Source organism: Azolla caroliniana, unplaced genomic scaffold (genome assembly GCF_043228905.1).
Source record: "Azolla caroliniana isolate FFs.n. ecotype wild unplaced genomic scaffold, voAzoCaro1.0.p SCAF_5, whole genome shotgun sequence".
NCBI lineage: Eukaryota > Viridiplantae > Streptophyta > Polypodiopsida > Salviniales > Salviniaceae > Azolla > Azolla caroliniana.
Genome location: NW_028230440.1, coordinates 6020884 through 6037788, shown reverse-complemented (window position 1 = coordinate 6037788; position 16905 = coordinate 6020884). Strand labels below are relative to the sequence as shown.

The 16905-nt window shown below is 35.8% G+C and overlaps 2 protein-coding genes across 3 annotated transcripts; both read right to left on the bottom strand.

Annotated features, from left to right (window-relative positions):
• Positions 1-3026: 3026 nt before the first annotated feature.
• Positions 3027-6503, bottom strand: LOC147863914 (uncharacterized). Its single transcript, XM_087319126.1, has 3 exons — positions 6296-6503; positions 3485-3598; positions 3027-3410 (listed from the first exon to the last, which is right to left on the bottom strand). The coding sequence occupies exons 1-3, from the start codon at positions 6411-6413 to the stop codon at positions 3364-3366; spliced, it is 279 nt and encodes a 92-aa protein (XP_087175252.1). The 5' UTR covers positions 6414-6503; the 3' UTR covers positions 3027-3363.
• Positions 6504-7869: 1366 nt separating this feature from the next.
• LOC147863913 (uncharacterized) lies at positions 7870-14927 on the bottom strand. 2 transcript variants are annotated; one of them, XM_087319557.1, is made up of 10 exons: positions 14658-14927; positions 11575-12021; positions 11362-11489; positions 11225-11272; positions 11098-11151; positions 10912-11016; positions 10566-10772; positions 10377-10462; positions 8744-10284; positions 7870-8657 (listed from the first exon to the last, which is right to left on the bottom strand). In XM_087319557.1, exons 2-10 carry the CDS (start codon positions 11987-11989, stop codon positions 8542-8544), a joined length of 2700 nt encoding a protein of 899 aa, XP_087175683.1. In that variant the 5' UTR covers positions 11990-12021; positions 14658-14927; the 3' UTR covers positions 7870-8541. The 2 variants fall into 2 exon arrangements, with proteins under 2 accessions (XP_087175683.1, XP_087175682.1); XM_087319556.1 differs by having other exon boundaries at positions 11362-11498; positions 14658-14926.
• Between the last annotated feature and the right edge of the window lie 1978 nt (positions 14928-16905).

Genomic DNA, 16905 nt, shown 5'->3' with positions numbered 1-16905 from the left:
GAAAGATGTCATGACAATCCCCTGGTCGGCCCATCACGAAAGATGATTACATGAATGTGGTGTAGCCTTTAAATGGGTTTGATGACGAATTCACTTTAAAATATTTGATTAAATGACAAAGAGGATTGTTGAGCTTGTGATCTCTAATTAAAAAATACTCTTATGTCATAAAGGAATTTAGATATAGCTACAGAAGCATTTTTTGATGGAGAAGGAACACGTTTGTGGGATATCTTTGATTGACTAATTGTAGGCAATGACTGATACCCTAGGAATTCCACACCAAACATGATAGATGAATAGGTCAAAGTAAACGAGTTGTACTAATACATGTATGTCTTAAGAGGTGTTCCTTATGGAGATATTTCTCTACTTGTATAGGTTTTCTAGAGCCTTACCTACCATTGTGTATATCTTGAATTTCTTAGCCTTCATCAACCGAGACATCCATGTTTGCCAAACTTGATGGGGTAGCAATACTTCCAATACCGTTTTTGAAGATAGAATTGGTAATATGTTTGAATTGCCAGGCTACATAAATGATTGGTTATCACCAATCTACATAGGTTGAGTATATGATGATATATGTCATAGAGAATCCTTGATGGATCTTTGTCACTAATGTAGGGGGGGTTCCACCGAAACTTTGTTTCAAATAGCAATATCATCTCTTACAAGCGAGTAAAATTGACCCACTTGTATCTTGCTATGTTGCAAATGAGTTTCTAGAACTCAAATACATAACCTAAATGTAGAGAAGATCGCTGACATAATTCTCAAAGCATATTGCCCACTACACTTCCTTAAAATGTTTCATGAACATCGTTAGATCTTCTTGAGGAAACACTCCAAAATCATAAGAAGATAATAGACATTCTCACGTAAGGATGTAAACAAATCCATAAGTCAACGAGCCTACTAATATCTTAGCAAAAGTGAGGGTTATTTAAGGATATGTAAGATCTATGGACGTGTAAGATTTAAAATTATATCATCATGTGTAATTCTTGTGTTGTAGATGCAATTTGAATCGTGGTGGATTATGGCATTTATTTGTGGAGCATATTTGTTGGTTGTGTTTCCAACTACCATTTTCAAATATAACTGACCACTTTTTTAGAGGTGTACTCTCAAGATTTGAACCATATTACATCTCTTGGAAAAGGGTTGGCTGATTTTGTATTTTGAGGATGAAAAGGGGATTATAATTTAAGGACAATGGTAGGCCAAGCACATGATGTGCGCGTGTATATTGTCTATAGTACATTTGCAAAAACATGAGGTTTTAAGGGTCAATGTATATAGCATATGGCATATAAGGTGCCTTGAAATCAATTAAAGTAGGGCTAGTAAATCTAAATGTAAACTTACCAATTGCATGCAAACATGAGGGTCATACATAAGATGATGGTTTGGAAATTTAATTAATACATGCAAACATGTTAAGCTACATATTTTACTTCACATAGTACTACAATTATAAGGGTAACTTGGCATTGAGGAGCCTCTCTATGAGGTGAAATGTGTTTGCCCCTAAAAAGTTGCTAGCATTTTTGGCTATTTGTCTTGCTCTTCCTCTTTTCCATCTCTTGATTTGTTTGTTTTATTATTATATTTCGAACTTTCTATCATATGTTGTGTTAATTAGTTTTTCTCCATTTTCATTCTCATTAGATTTCTTTTGCAGCCTAGTGATTAGAGACTAATTTCCGCTAACCTTAACCCTCAACCCTTACAATCCTAATACCCTTCTCTCCACTTGCATTTAGTTTAGGCTCATTGAAGTTCTCTCTTACATCTCAAGCTTTTAAATAAATTTCATATCTAGCTACCCTACTTCGGGTAGCTTAGGACCCCTTTCTATTGGTGGTGTGTTGCACATCTATTGAAGATTAATATAACATTAGTAGCTATCATTTCAATGTTACTGAAAATATAACCACCACCACATGGGTGTTGGAGGAATCACATTATTGTACATGTATGCTCTTCTTCATAATAAAATTCCTCAATATTTGGGTTAGTAGCTCCTTGCATAGGTGATCAATTAAATTAATGGCATGGTATGTAATGTCCAAGATAAATGGGCTAATAGAATTAGATCAAACACAACTTTAGAAATACAACTTTAAAACTTGGAAAGGATAAATTCACCCTTTCAAAAGTTTGTGTACCAACTCATTGTTTTTTGCCTAAAAAGTGTCATTCCTTTAAAGTACGCACCTTTAACAAAGGAAGCTTTCTCTCTTTGTATAAATTATTTTGCACTTTTATAATAAAAACATTCCCAAAGTAAGTGTTGTTATGTTAGACCCTTATGTTTGGTCAGATGATACTACTCCAGATACCTCACGTATAAGAATACTTCTAATACACAGCTCTTAAGAATAAAGAAGTTGTGAAATACTTCTAAGTGGAACGATTACTAAAGAAGTTGTGAAATAATATTCCTAATAATTTGTGGGGACCTCACAATTGGAGAACCAAGAGGACATACTACCTACTTAATACTAAAGATTGCCACATATTTTGTCTTCTACATTCATTACACAATTTCTATGCATTAACACATAAAAGTAGGTTGTCATAGATTTTTCAACGTGATTGATTCCTTCTCTGTCAATTTCTGATGTCCATGTCTTCAATAATATTATTGCCTGCTATAATATAAATGACTATTCAAACTCAAATTTTAAAATGTTACTCTCTATTAACTATTACTCCAAATTTGTGACATTAGTAACCTCTTCATATGATAGAAAAACATTACATGATATTTGTTACCGTTATGTATTCTAGTGCTGTTTTTGATGATGTTCATGCATTGATTACTACATTCCCTTGAAAATCTTAACAATAAGCCATGAACGTCTGTCCCACATGGATAATATTTGTGTTTCCTTCAAATGGATAATATGATTGATTGGGCTCAATATGGTTCATCTGAGTTGAAATATGGATGGCAACTACTGTGACAAAATTTATATAGAACCGTGTGCATGAGCAATATTGAGTACAGATATATAGAAGCCAAAAACCAAATAGCATACACATACACAATAGAAGTTTATCAATCAATAGATTTTCCTGTTCTCCCCCAGAAAATAATGGCCATAACCTGATGCCACGCAGTCCAAGGCAAAGTACAACCCTAAAAGGATTAGAAATTTTGAACTAACCTTTTAACAGGCATTTGGCAAATCTTTAAAAACCTTGATGGGTAAAAAATTACCTAGCCTTTCCAAAACCTTGAAAATATCAATTCATAAGCATTAGGCCCCATGTTTTTCATGCCTGTAACCAAAAATTACTGTTGAAAGGGCAAACCATCACATTTCCTGTTTCCATAAATTTCAAAGAGGATCAAGCTCCTTCAGCTATAGTTCTCTTAGAGGTACTGATATAAAGCACTGTACACATACAAACATTTCACATATGAGAAGCAATCATAGAAGATTTATAATATGGTGGGAGTTATATTTACCATTATTCCCTCTAATAAATGCATCTCCATATTTGTTCTTTAATTGCCCATTTACATATTCCTCTGTTTGTTCCATAGCAATGTTCATGTAGCCATCTAGACAAGCTAAAATACCTGTTCAAGAAACAATTTACCCAATCAGGAGGACGCCTTCACTTTGTACAATGTTTATATCATACAAATTTATGCCAGTTACTAGGAATGCTTTAATTAGCATGATCATTATATTCTACAAACATGAACAAATCACCAGAATATTTTAGCAATTGAATAAACTATTTTACACAACTTTTTACCAAGATTTCCATTAAAAAAACATGGCTGATTCTATGAAAACATTAGATGATGCAAATCATATAAAGAGTCTTTTTATGCAAACGCATCAAAACCCGCAATGCATATAAAGAATGTTTTCTTCTACATATTCAAAGGTTCAAAATGCAGAATGCAACATCAAATCAAACAGGTGAACAGAAAGTAAAGGACTGTTTACATGAAATAGAAGATGTCTCTTTCAATCTCAATTATATAACTCTCAGAATTTAGCCTATACAGCACAAGAAAGAAAACAATGGCATTTCTTGAAAAGGAATACAGAAGCTTGAACTATGAGTAACTATACACTGATTTTCTGACATCTGGACTTCCGTTGACAGAGGCCAAATGCCTAACTATGGTTGTGCCATTAACTTTTATCAATGGACTAAGAAAACTAAGCAACTAAGAGGCCACTAGAAATAGTAGTAGATTATACAGCATAAAACTTAAAAAAGGACATTATAGGAGTCAGATTATAGAAGTCGTAGTTATATTCATTGGTAATGCTATGGTTGCAGCTTAAATTCTGAATATTGGGTGAATATCCAATATCCAATTTGAATTTACTCTTTCCTGCAGTAACATGGATGAATGAGGTTGTTTGAGGGCAGTAAAGAACCATTAATCTTTGGAAGACTGACTCACAATTACTGTGTTAGGGTTTGTTTGTTTTGTTGGCCAATTATAGTGATGTATCATATGGTTTATAATTATTCCTGTCTCATTCACAAATATCAACTTATTCGCCCATTATGGCTGCCCAATCTGGATAGCAACAAAAGAGGTCCTAAAGGTGTATAGAGATGGAGGAAAAAATAAATGATGAAATTATAACCATTACGCAACCATAATTAGCCACAAGGAGCAAATAAGTTTTAGAAACTTGACTAAATATTTAAATTCATATCTACTAAGTTTTTGAAGTAGCTCTTCCATAAAGGTCAAAACATTGTATAGTCATATCGTTTGAAGTAGCTATTTCATAAAGGCCAAAAAATTGCAAAGTCATATCATTTGATGCAGCTCTTTCATAAAGGTCAAACAATGGTATAGTCATATCTTCATACCAAGATATTTTTGCTTAGGTCAAGATAGCAGAAAACGTTTTCAACATATTCTCCCATGAAGTGTTCAACACACACAGACATACACATAATTTTTCCAGGAACTTATGAAATAATCTGTACTATAATTAAGAAAATATATCTATGCCAATTGAAGACAATTAAAAGTTCTAATGATTCAATTAAGTTGATCAACAGATGTGATTCCCAAAGAAGCTATAACTATTTCATCACATTATCACAGATGTAGAGTAGTTGGGGTGATGGCTTTTCATACAAATATTTTGAAATCAAATTTTGTGTTTTGAGTTTGATTAAGTGCATTGGACAAGATATCCAGAGTGCTACTGATAATAGAATCTACAAATACATATGATAGACTTTGGATCATAGATTGCGTAAGAAACAAAAATTCAAACAGAACAGAAACTTAAGGAACCAATTTAGCAGAAACTCTGGTAAAGTTTCACAACGCTGGTCATGGATAACAAAGGAAACAGCCATTTGAAAAATACATTCAAGCTTGTCCCTTTAGTGAGAGAATTAATCTTCAGAGGACCAATCAATGGAGTAGGTATCGCCTACAGTATGAGGGCCAGCCACATTGTGGATTTGGATTCATCAGGGTTACGAGATGTTTGATAATTAACTCTGAACTACCCCACATGTATGTATACTAAACTTGGATGCATCTGTAAAATACTCGGATATGTGGTCAATAGACAGCTGATTTATAATCTTGTTTTCTGGATTCCTGACTCAAACATGGAGTGAAGAATCCAACACTATTACCTTGGGATGAAGATATTGAAATACAGCCATTCATCTTTATTTCACAAATAAAATGCATGAAAGTGTTGATTTCACCATGTAAAATGCATGATTGTGTGTTGTGTTTGTTTTCCTTATGATCTTTATTAACCAAATATTGTCGATGATCTTTATGGGGTCGCAGTTATATAAACTTCATAAAAAAATTTAGAAGGCACAAACTTTGAGCAATGATTGAGAGAGTACATTTTGGCCTTTATGAAACTCGTATCCCAATGCTCTCCTTTGCACTCTTCAAATTACCAAATCAATTTCCACGCAAGTGCATCCAGCTCAAATGAATAAAATGGATTTTTCATCTATCATTGCATTCCCCATTCCATTATGTAAAATGCAATGGAAGTTTTGTACATCAATGTGAAAGTCAAAGAAGAAATTTGATCCACACAGGAAACATTTAAATCAGCAAAAGCCTTACATCAACAAAATAGAACATTTAGTTTAACATCAACATCAATATTTTCCGCGCAATGAAGAAGTCAGGAAAGGTTCACATATTCATGTGTCTTTCCCAGCAGACAAAACACGAAGAACAGAAAGAACACGTTTTTGTTTTTTCCTTCTGTATCTGAGAACAGGAAGAAGAAAAAGGACTCACCTCTGTAATCGACGCCAGAATTGAGCTTAACGACGACAGGGCGACCTCGTATTGACTTGAGGAAATCCGCGGGAGTCTTCGCAGAAGAAACAGAAGAAGAACCTCCACCTCCGTTCATATTTCTCACTCTGCGCAGAAACCCTAATCCCGCTCTTTTCTTTTCTCTTGTAAACCCTAATCAGTCTCTCTCTTTTCTTTCAGCGTCCGCGTTGGCATCCGCGTGTATTGCATACATACACATACTACACATACATATACATATATACATACATGCATATTGATATACATATATATGATATATGTATATGCATATATTACATATATACGTATACATATACATACACATATTCTATAACTACTATAATGTTTGAGGAAACCACAAATATATGCATGGACTTGGCTTCTCTATGCAAGTTTGTCGGTCAGTTGCGGCCACAACCTCACCCTATTGTTATCCTTTTGCTTTGGTTTAGTTGGGCTGGAGTCCGAGGCCATGCTGTGTTTCTTCACATTATATTTATTTTCCTTCATTGAAATGTATGATGAATTCCAACTACAATTGTAAAGTATGTTAATAATCAAACGACGCTATGCATAAGTTGTGCCGCTACAACCACCATGCTTATATGTATATGGATGAATATTAGTACGCAATGGTGTAACATGCACATCAATAACCAACTTTTTCTGTGGACTTCTAAACGAAGTATTCTCACATTATGTTGTAACATGTTTTAGACTAGAGGATTAAAAGAAGAAGAAGCATTCCGCTCCTATCTATACACAAAAATCCATGTATACGAATTTAGTTGGGCTTTTTTTCTTCAAAAGAGTTTTAAGCATCCTGCAAATTTGGTTGACCGCTTTGCCATCAAGACTAGGAATTCAGCAAATTTAGTTTTAAGCATTCTGCAAACTCTTTCCTTGAAACGGCTGTTAAATCTTTTCTTTTGATCCTGTATCTAGTACTACTAGCAGTACTTATATTCACAAACAAGAGGTGCTGTGATGCACTCAATGTCTACCTAATACTTGTGCTCCTATTTCAATAAACCATATTTATATTGTATTGTGATTAAGCCTCTGAAGTGTAATTCCTCATTACATTTAGAGAATAAAACACATTTCATCAAATAAACATATTGATGTGTTTGTTTAATCTTTTAAATTGCCACACATTTCAGTTATTAATATCCTTCTAAGAATGCCTTCAGGTGATCAAGTGGAGGATAAGCTTTACAGTCAATTTGGCAAAATAAAAATAAGCAATATATGAACCATCCATGTGCTTATATTCAATATCTCCAATTTTGGTGACCACTTTGTGGAATTCGCTTTTCGTGAGCAAGTGGAGGACAGTCCATCAGCTTATTTCTAATATGTGTGACATTTTGATACATGGTAAGCAAAATGTGAGCTTCTACTACCAGAAATATAATTGTGGTTAAGTAAAGAGTTACAGTGCTACTTAAAGCAACAAAAAAATCAAATTTTGAACTCATTCGTATTAAATGATACAAATTCAGAGAAAATTAAAGAATTACAAACTTTCCATTGCAGATACAGGCATGGAATGTAGACAACAAATAAAATAAACTTAAATTACCTTCAAGAGCATCCACAGTTTGAAATACAAGCTGAGTATATTTATTAAACACATTTTTCAATATTGTATGGCAACACAGTTCCATAATGAACATTTAAGCGCACATATGTATCAAGGGATCCAGATAACTATTAACGGGCAACAACTTTCCCTTCAATGTCCTCTATGGCTATTAATCAGCAGAAAGACCAGAAAACCTCTGCTATCTATATCGACTTGCATTAAATAGAACTTGGCATAGCCTAACAAAAAATTGCATAAATTTTGATTTTACTAGTCCCTATCCAACCTTTTAACCCAATGACCTTCTATTTTAAATAGGACCACAGCACAGCTGTAAAAATGGAAACTGAATTTCTGTGAATGATACATGATAACAGACTGAACACCACCTGATAACTGATATTGAACTCTTGTTGGGGTTCGTAACATCATTTGCTCCTATGTAGAAATCTGCAAAAACACTGTAATACAACCAGATTAAACAATCTGGTGGCAAACTCTTCTATAAAACTGCATGAAAAGCTCTCTCAAAAAACCAGCATCTGGGATCATCTTATCTTATCCCTTTTTTGAGCTTCAAAATCACAATATGCAAAATATAGTCAATTCTTGCTGCTGCTACATGCATGTATACATATCATCGTCTGACATGCACTGACATGCCTCTTCCTGATAACGGAGAAGATAAATAATCTATATCATCTGAATCATGATAAAATATTACATCAGATGATGAGGTGGCATTCACCCAACCTGTCAGAAGATGGAAAATTAAGTAAACACATCAATGAAAACCAATCTATTATAAAGTTAGAAAGTGATATCGAAACAATACTCACGCTGGCAAAGTAAGTTGGCTATGTCAGAATAGTGAGAAATCAAGCTAGAACTCCCCGTAGCTGGCTGGGAAGTAGTTTGGTTCATATCAGATAATGGATTCCTAGAGACAATCACCATCCCTTTTTCATGCACTTCATCACCACTATGCTGTATATCAGAATTGTGTAGAGTGTCTCTACGAGAATTCGATATTCCAGGCTTTGGTTCATGCATTTCAGGATCTTTTCTGTTGGCTCTATCAAGAAATTCACTTGCGTTAGACACATCACTATGTTCTCCAGGAGTAACAGGCCGCCAAACTTTCAAAGATCCAAGCTTATTTGTATTCTGCCATTGTATCATCTTCATTGTGTCATCGCCTCCTGGAATCAATAATGGATCATGAGAAACGTTTGCCTCATTGAGTGAGATTCGTCCAGATGCATCAGCAGGATTACCGATCATCATAAAAGCGCCTGAGATATTGCTAACTTCATTACTTGAGTTATCCATACAATCAACTTGTCCAGAATCCATTCTTGACAGATCATTCATCTTGGATTCCCCATCCAATTCAGCAGATAAAGGATCATTAGACCAAGTATTTTGAAAAGGAATCATTACAGATCCAATTACTAGAGCCCCATTTCCTTCTTCTCCAGTGTTAACTTTCAAGGAGCTGTACACAAGTTCATCTGAATTCTCTTGTTCTTCAACCCCTAGCCTTGCAGAAATACACCCATCGGAATTAGATGTGGACTCCAGAGAAATGGAAGAGTCCTGGCTTAACACTGCACTTTTCTCTGAATCCATGGTGCAAAGGTTACCGTTGATTCCTAGATGCTCTAAGTGCAAAGCCAAATCTGCCTCTGAAGATTCATTCAAGGACCCTCTTAACTCAGAACCTGAAGTCACATTGCTTTGAGCTGAACTTTGTGACACTTTTCTTGTCCATACAGCATGACCACTCCCTGACGTAGTCATAGACTTCTTCACGCCTGAGAATTGTTCGCGATAATGATTGTATCTAGGCGTAGTGTTTGAATTTGAAGCTTCATGGGAAGAATTGCCAAAGTGATTATACGCCTTCCTTAAAAGCTTTTGACCTCCATTTTGATGGTCTAAATACCTTTTCTCATTGCCATAAGCTTGTTTTAAATTATTTGGGTGAATGCCCTCAACTTTCCTATCCTTCCACACCCATCCACCTCCCTGCATACTTGTTTTCCTATTATCCGTTCGATGCTCATAAATGCCATTTTGGCTATCCAGTTCTGGCAATTCATTGGGATCAAAACGGTACATTCCATCTTCTCTGCGAGTATCTATAGAATTGTCAAAATTAACATCTTCAATAGTATGCTGTTCCTCTAATGACTCTATAAGGTTTGCATCGGTTCCAGAGGAGCTTGATGAAGGACTTGATTGTCTAGGACTCACAGAGGAAGCATCAAACTTCTCTTGTAAAGTTGATGAAGATTCTCCACCTTTTCTTTCCTTGTCTTTAGATTCCTTTTGCCTCATTTTCTTTTGTCGTTTCCTTTCCTGAAGCTTCTCTCTCCTGAGAAGAAGAAACAGAAAAATATATTAATATAATGAAACATAAACCGAACTTTTGTCACAAAAATAATTTCCAGGGTTTATGTAACATGCTTTTTCTGAGCAGCCTCTTCCTCTTCAACTAAAGCCTTTTGGCATCTTAAAGCCTCCACATCTTTATCATCTGTCCATGCTTTCACCTGTGAAGATGAACAAACATACGTTTAAAGACCATATATATCATGGCTTACAATCGATCACTTTTCCATGCTCGAAATCAATTAATAGCATAACTTTACGAACCAGCTTAAGTTCCACCAAAAATCCAAGAGATGCAACAAGATTTTTAGCCTCAAAGCCAACTTTTCCATGTTCGCTCTCAAAAACATGGCGTTGAATCGAGGAAGAAGTTACACCATAAAAGGTGTTCTTTTCACTGGCGTCATCAAGGATGGTGAATAATTCATCCGAGTTGAGAGGAAACCGCGAGGGCTTGCTCTGCACAATATCCTGCACAATAGAAAAAACGACTAAGAAATGTTTGTTTTTGTTGCACATTTTGACCTATTATGATTTTAAGCGATGTTAAGATATCTTTATTGATTTATTAATTTTCTGTTACATGCGTAGCGGTCCATTAATGTCTTACCAGAAGAGCTGTAGCAGTTCTGATGTAAGATTGAGGTAGCGATAGCAGTCCAGGTTTTTGTAGCTGAGTTGAAAGATTTTGGATTAATGATGTGGCTGAGAGATCCTGTGGAAAACAGAGCATGTTTTGTGAATCCAATTTTGGTTTGACGTACAAAAACTTGATTTGAAAGGGAACGGGGGATACCATGAGAGAAAGATTATCAGATGAGACTACTCCACGAGCCTTTTCTGCTGTAAGCTACAAAACTCCAATAAACAAGAGTCAGAAACAGCAAATTATACATAAATCACGAAGACTAACTATCACTCACCTTATCCCAATAATACGCAATTTCCTCTCTCTTTTTCTTTAGATCCTCCTGGGAAAATAAATAAATATAAACAAAAGTAAGACTTTCCATATTCAAAACATCATTCTCCTCACTCAACTTTATCGAAACACTCAAACCTTGTCTCCATTTAGAGGCTTTCGATGAGTTGCTCGCATATGCCTCCGTTGATTTAGTGGAGAACAAAACTCTTGCGAACATTTTTCACACTTGTGCATTGTCATTTTGTTCGACATTAGCGGCCACCCTGGAAGATCTGCAACTATACATTTTAAATTAACCTAAACAACAACACCAAATAGTGAAAAATACGACTAAAAACTGACACATACCCTTGGCTGCTTGGGCAATGGCAACCATGGCTTCTGGAAACTTCAATGAATGAAATTTCTCTCCAGAAACTTGAGGACCCCTTCCAAAGATGTTGTTCCCACCATTTATATTAGAGTGTAAAGAGTTCTTAATGATGGGGCTTTCACCTGCCTTATAATCATATTGAATAGGATCCTCTTGCCTCGCTCCTCTAACATCCAAACTTTGGTTCATGTTTTGCTGATCAATCGTATCCAGCCAATGAAACCGCTGAACAGGACTATTTTCAGCTTTGTTAAATGACAAGAAAGTATCGCTAACAAGAGTTTGTTTGATGAGATTATCCAAAGTTTCATGCTGCTCTTTTCCCTTCATCTCCACATTAGGAAATGCCTCAGAGAATTTTCCCACAGACTGTTTGCTAGTATCAAGCATTCTGTGAGAGTGGTGGCTTCAAATTCAATACCCTGAAAAATCACACAGCACCACCTTGTTTACATGATGGAAAAGATCTGGCATTAGCAACAGCTTCACTGCTCGTGAAATTACCAATTAGATCTTCAAACTCTGGATTCTTTCAAGTTCTATATAGTCAAGTAAAATATGAAGAGTCGCAATGCATTCACTAGAAAGCAATTAACAACTTGATACAACATTTTCCTTCAGAAAACACATCTTAGGGTCATGTAATATCTAGATGCATTGGAGTTCTGCATCAACTGAAATATGCGGGCTGACAGTGCATTGGAGTCCCACATTGTCAACCAAAATATTAGGACTCACACAGTGCATTGGCCATAAAAAGATTTATCAGTATACAATATTTCCATCAGAGAAACACCTTACTGCCAGGTACCCATGCATGCAGTCATAAGAAACTATGAGAAAATAGCCCAAATTTGCACGAGCCTAGAAGAGAGTGCATATATTTCTGTCAGATTTATATATTTTTTAATAAATGAGGGAACCTTTTACATCAATCACTGAGTTAGGCAAACTGTTAACATGACATAGGAATTATAAGACAATGGTTTCCATAGTTTCAGAATATAACTTGTTTGCAATGCATTGCAAATAAATGAATCTAACCAGCATTTAATAAATTGCTCCCTAAGGTTTCTTTTCATGCATGTAATCATAGGAATTATGAGAAAATAGCACAACAGCACGAGTCTAGAAGAAATTTTATATATTGCTGTCAGATCCATATGTTTAAGTAGCTGAGGACACTTTTTTTGCCGAATTCTGGGTCAGAAGAAACATTAAGACGATACAACAACAACAAAACCATAGTTTCATTGACAGTAGTTTTGCAATGCAACTTGTTTGAGCTACACTGTAGATAGTGCTTCTAAACACTCAAAACTGTAATCTTTGTGAAATTATCTTTCCTAGAAGCCAAAATTACTAATTCAGTGACTATTATTTTGCTATTCCAAAAGTGGTCAAGCATAGACAATTTCTTTCCATCTTCCACACTCTCTCTCTCTCTCTCATTCTGAGATTTCTCTCTTTCTCTCTGATATTTCTTTCTTTCTGTCTGATACCTTGGCCGGAAAGAATATCAGGTTTTCATTAATCAAGAGACAATGGTTTGAGATGCAATCTTTTATTCTTTCTTAAAGCCCAGTTTGATCACTTAAAAGATGTTAATGTATCTTCCTTTTTCTCTCTTGGATCATTAAATCATCCTCAAGATCACTAACCCAATCTCTCTATTATATCTTAGGCTTTTTATCCTTCAGCATCATATATATGACTTTCTCATTTACATATATGTTCTAGGTGATATTTTACTTTATCTGGAAGAACCATTATCTTCTTCATAACTTTCTCTTGATGTATAAGAGCTTGATAATCTTTATGGTTTTAAAATCTAACACTAATGTTGCATATGTAATGCAGGACTCCTATATTTCCTATAGAGTACAGACGTCAGAAATGGGCCGATTGTAACGCATTTGCAATGATTTCCCTAATGTTGCCAATGCATTGTCGATGCATTAAAGAAGCATGCCACCAGAAAGTTGTGCAGCACACTGGGTTCCATACCAGGTGACTTTGTGCTATTCTTGCTCTAACATGCTCTCCACTATTTTGGTGAATGGTGGTCAACGATTCCTTTTTTAATACCAATGATGAATGCTATTTTGCCTTTAATCTTTGAGGTGAGGTGACGCGTAGCACAACCCAAGGCTCAATTCTGGCGAACTTGAGCAAGATGAGTTTGCCCAGTAGTTTCACTCACAGTGGTAATATTCACCCAGATATCCAGCAGCCACCCTGACCATACTCTAAGATAGATCTCCTCCTCTACATCCTGGACATAGCAACATGATGCAAGTATGCATCGCCACATCTCTTATCTAAGCTTAAAAATCAGGTTATAATCGTGATTTTACATTTCATGATCCTCCTCTACATCCTGGACATAGCAACATGATGCAAGTATGCATAGCCACATCTCTTATCTAAGCTTAAAAATCAGGTTATAATCGTGATTTTACATTTCATGATCCTATCAAAATTGCACATATTGGTCTACGTTTAAAAATCATATCCATAAGCTTGATGCTTCATTTCTCCCTCAAAACCACATATTTTGTCTAATCTTAAAAATCACGTATATAACCTTGATTCTTCATATCATAGCTCTCTCAAAACTCACATAATTTTTCTAACTTCAAACCCATACGTAACGTTTTATTCTTCATTTCATTTGCTATTAAACCTCACATAAGTTTAAATATCCTGTAATAACCTTGATTCTTCTTCATTTCATAACCATCCAAACGGTAGGGTTGTAGCTATATATATGTGATGAAACACTAGTCTTAGCCTCCCATTGGTCAGAGAAAAAACAGGGAAAATGGCATCTTTAACTGGAAACAGGTAGCATAAGAAGCATTTTTGGTATAGATGGACATCCCCGATTCCATGCGTGATAGAGAGATGATAAATCATGAATAACACATCCGATCGAAGATCAGATTAAAAAGTCTAGACCTGAACGAAATGATCTAACCCCATAAAGACCAAAATGGCAGCGAAATGTCACAAAAATAAACAGAAGGGGTGAAAGACACGAAAAAAAAGCCCAAACCTGTGATTCGTTGAACAAGAGAATGGATTCCTTCTCTACGATCCTGCGATGGAGAAGACGACACCAGGGGCAGAAAGAAACAAAGGATGTGCCGAAAACTTAGATCGTTAGGGGAGAGATGATAGATCGCGAAGAAGAAAGAAGGAGAATATACTCCTAGAGAGAAGAGCTTCGATAAAACCCTAATCCCCTCTCAGAGCTTCAACCGCCATAGCTGTGGAACACAGACTTAGCAAAGGAGGGGGAGAGGGGGGGCAGAGATTTTCTGTTTTTTTTGTTTTTGTGAGTTTTTTTTCCCCTAATTTCTTTTTTTGAAAAGAAAAAGGAAGAAGAAGGAAGGGAAATATTTTGTGTTTGTTTGTCCTAGCTGTCATCGTCCATGTCAGGAGGCCCCAAACTGTTGGTATGTATAATGTATGTACATATGTATACGTATGTATGTATGTATGTATGTATGTGTACAACAAAACCATGGCATGTCTCGCAAAGTGGGGGATGGATATACACTCCTCGGACTCATTATCCGGTCCGGTTGGACTCTGCAGTTTCCCTACATGTGTCTGTCACATGTGTGTATCTCTGGCCCGGAAGAAGCCTGAGAGGGGTGTGTATGTGTAGGGAATGCCACCTCTCAACTCTTTCGCCTGCTAATGATCATCTTCCTTGTTCTTTGTTGCGTACCCTTAACGCACTTCTCCGGATAGGTCTGCTTCCCTTCCCCCTCTACATGTCAGTGTCGTGTATCTCCGAACTCGTGAGAATGAGCAATGATCATCATCTTCCTCGTTCTTCGCCATGTTACGTCTACACACTTTCGGATTGTGTCTGCTGTTTCCCCTACATATTGTTGACTCTTTCACTTGCCAATGGTCATCTTCCTTGTTTATCATCGTGTACCTTAACAAACTTCTAAATGTGCTTGTAGCTCTTCACCATGTACCTTAGCATGCTTCTCGTTCGAGCAATATGTCCATCATCGCATCCTACTAGTAATATTTTTCCTCTGTGTGTGTGTGTGTGTGTGTGTGTGTGTGTGTGTTTAGTTAGTGTCTAGACATATACCCTTGCTCCCTACTGCCCATATTGCTTGAATGTGAATTTTGCCATTGTAGTGTGTGTGTGTGTGTGTGTGTGTGTGTGTGTGATAGAGAGAGAGAGAGAGAGAGAGAGGAGGGCGATAGTTGTTTTGAGAATTGTACCTCGAAAAGCTATACTAAAGCTTGTATTTCACACAAATTTAATAGAGTGTTCTTAAACATAACACTTCACAACTGTTAGAATGTAATATAAACATATAACGTTCCTTTGCCCAAGAACAATATATATGTAACTTTTACGAGCTTGGATGGCATTGTTACTTGACAACTAGCAATGGGCACGGTTTCGGCTCGAACCGAACCGAACGATCAAGCCATGGGTTAACGGTTTTTTGGTTCAAAGATAAATAAACCGTTTGGTTTGGTTTCAAATATTATGATCCGGTTTGGTTTGGTTTTGAATTTCACGGTTTAGCAGTTTCGCGGTTTCTGCTTATGTTGTTTGGTTTAAAGGTTTAAAAGTTTTGAAGGTTTAAAGGTTTAAAGGTTTATAGGTTTATCGGTTTGATTTTGATTTTGATTTATGATAAACCGATTTGGTTTGGTTCTAAATTGTTCATAAACAGTTTGGTTTAAACGGTTCATCTCTAAACGGCTTCATAAAAAATTAAACAGTTTGGTTTGGTTTTTAATATAAATAAATGGTTTGGTTTGGTTTCAAGGCCAAGAAACCGAACCGAACCGCGCCCATTGCTATTGACAACGTTTGATATAGTTGGGAGGAGGTTGTTTCCAATGAAAACCAAAAAAGATTATCCCCATGAGAGGTTATCACAAGACCTTTGGAATGAGTTAATTTGTTAACCTTTGATCATGTGTCATGAAATTGAAACATGTTTTTTCGTCCCTACATAGCATATTTCATATATCTTTCTTTTTTGAGCTCTTAATTACCTTCAAGTATGTTTTTGTTCCTCAATCTTCATACATCTTATCTAGATTCGAATTATCATTTTAACAAAAAGTATAATCATTATACTTCAAGATTATTCTTATATCAATGATCATTGAAGTGTTGAAATATTTATTGTTCAACTGTGTCAAGCTGAGGGACAAATATATATCTTTTTTATGTCTATGGGAGATTGATTGTGGTTTGTGATGTCCTGAGTGATGATTTATGAGACTTCACTTCATCTCTCATATTTTCA

Excerpts from the sequence above, each read along its gene's own strand:
- LOC147863914 (XM_087319126.1), bottom strand. The coding sequence starts at position 6,413 with ATGAACGGAGGTGGAGGTTCTTCTTCTGTTTCTTCTGCGAAGACTCCC. Across the intron at positions 3,599-6,295 it reads TTCTGGCGTCGATTACAGAG|GTATTTTAGCTTGTCTAGAT; the intron begins GTGAGTCCTTTT and ends TTTCTTGAACAG. Across the intron at positions 3,411-3,484 it reads ATTTATTAGAGGGAATAATG|TGCTTTATATCAGTACCTCT; the intron begins GTAAATATAACT and ends GTATGTGTACAG.
- LOC147863913 (XM_087319556.1), bottom strand. The coding sequence starts at position 11,989 with ATGCTTGATACTAGCAAACAGTCTGTGGGAAAATTCTCTGAGGCATTT. Across the intron at positions 11,152-11,224 it reads TTGCGTATTATTGGGATAAG|CTTACAGCAGAAAAGGCTCG; the intron begins GTGAGTGATAGT and ends GGAGTTTTGTAG. Across the intron at positions 11,017-11,097 it reads CTGATAATCTTTCTCTCATG|GATCTCTCAGCCACATCATT; the intron begins GTATCCCCCGTT and ends TGTTTTCCACAG.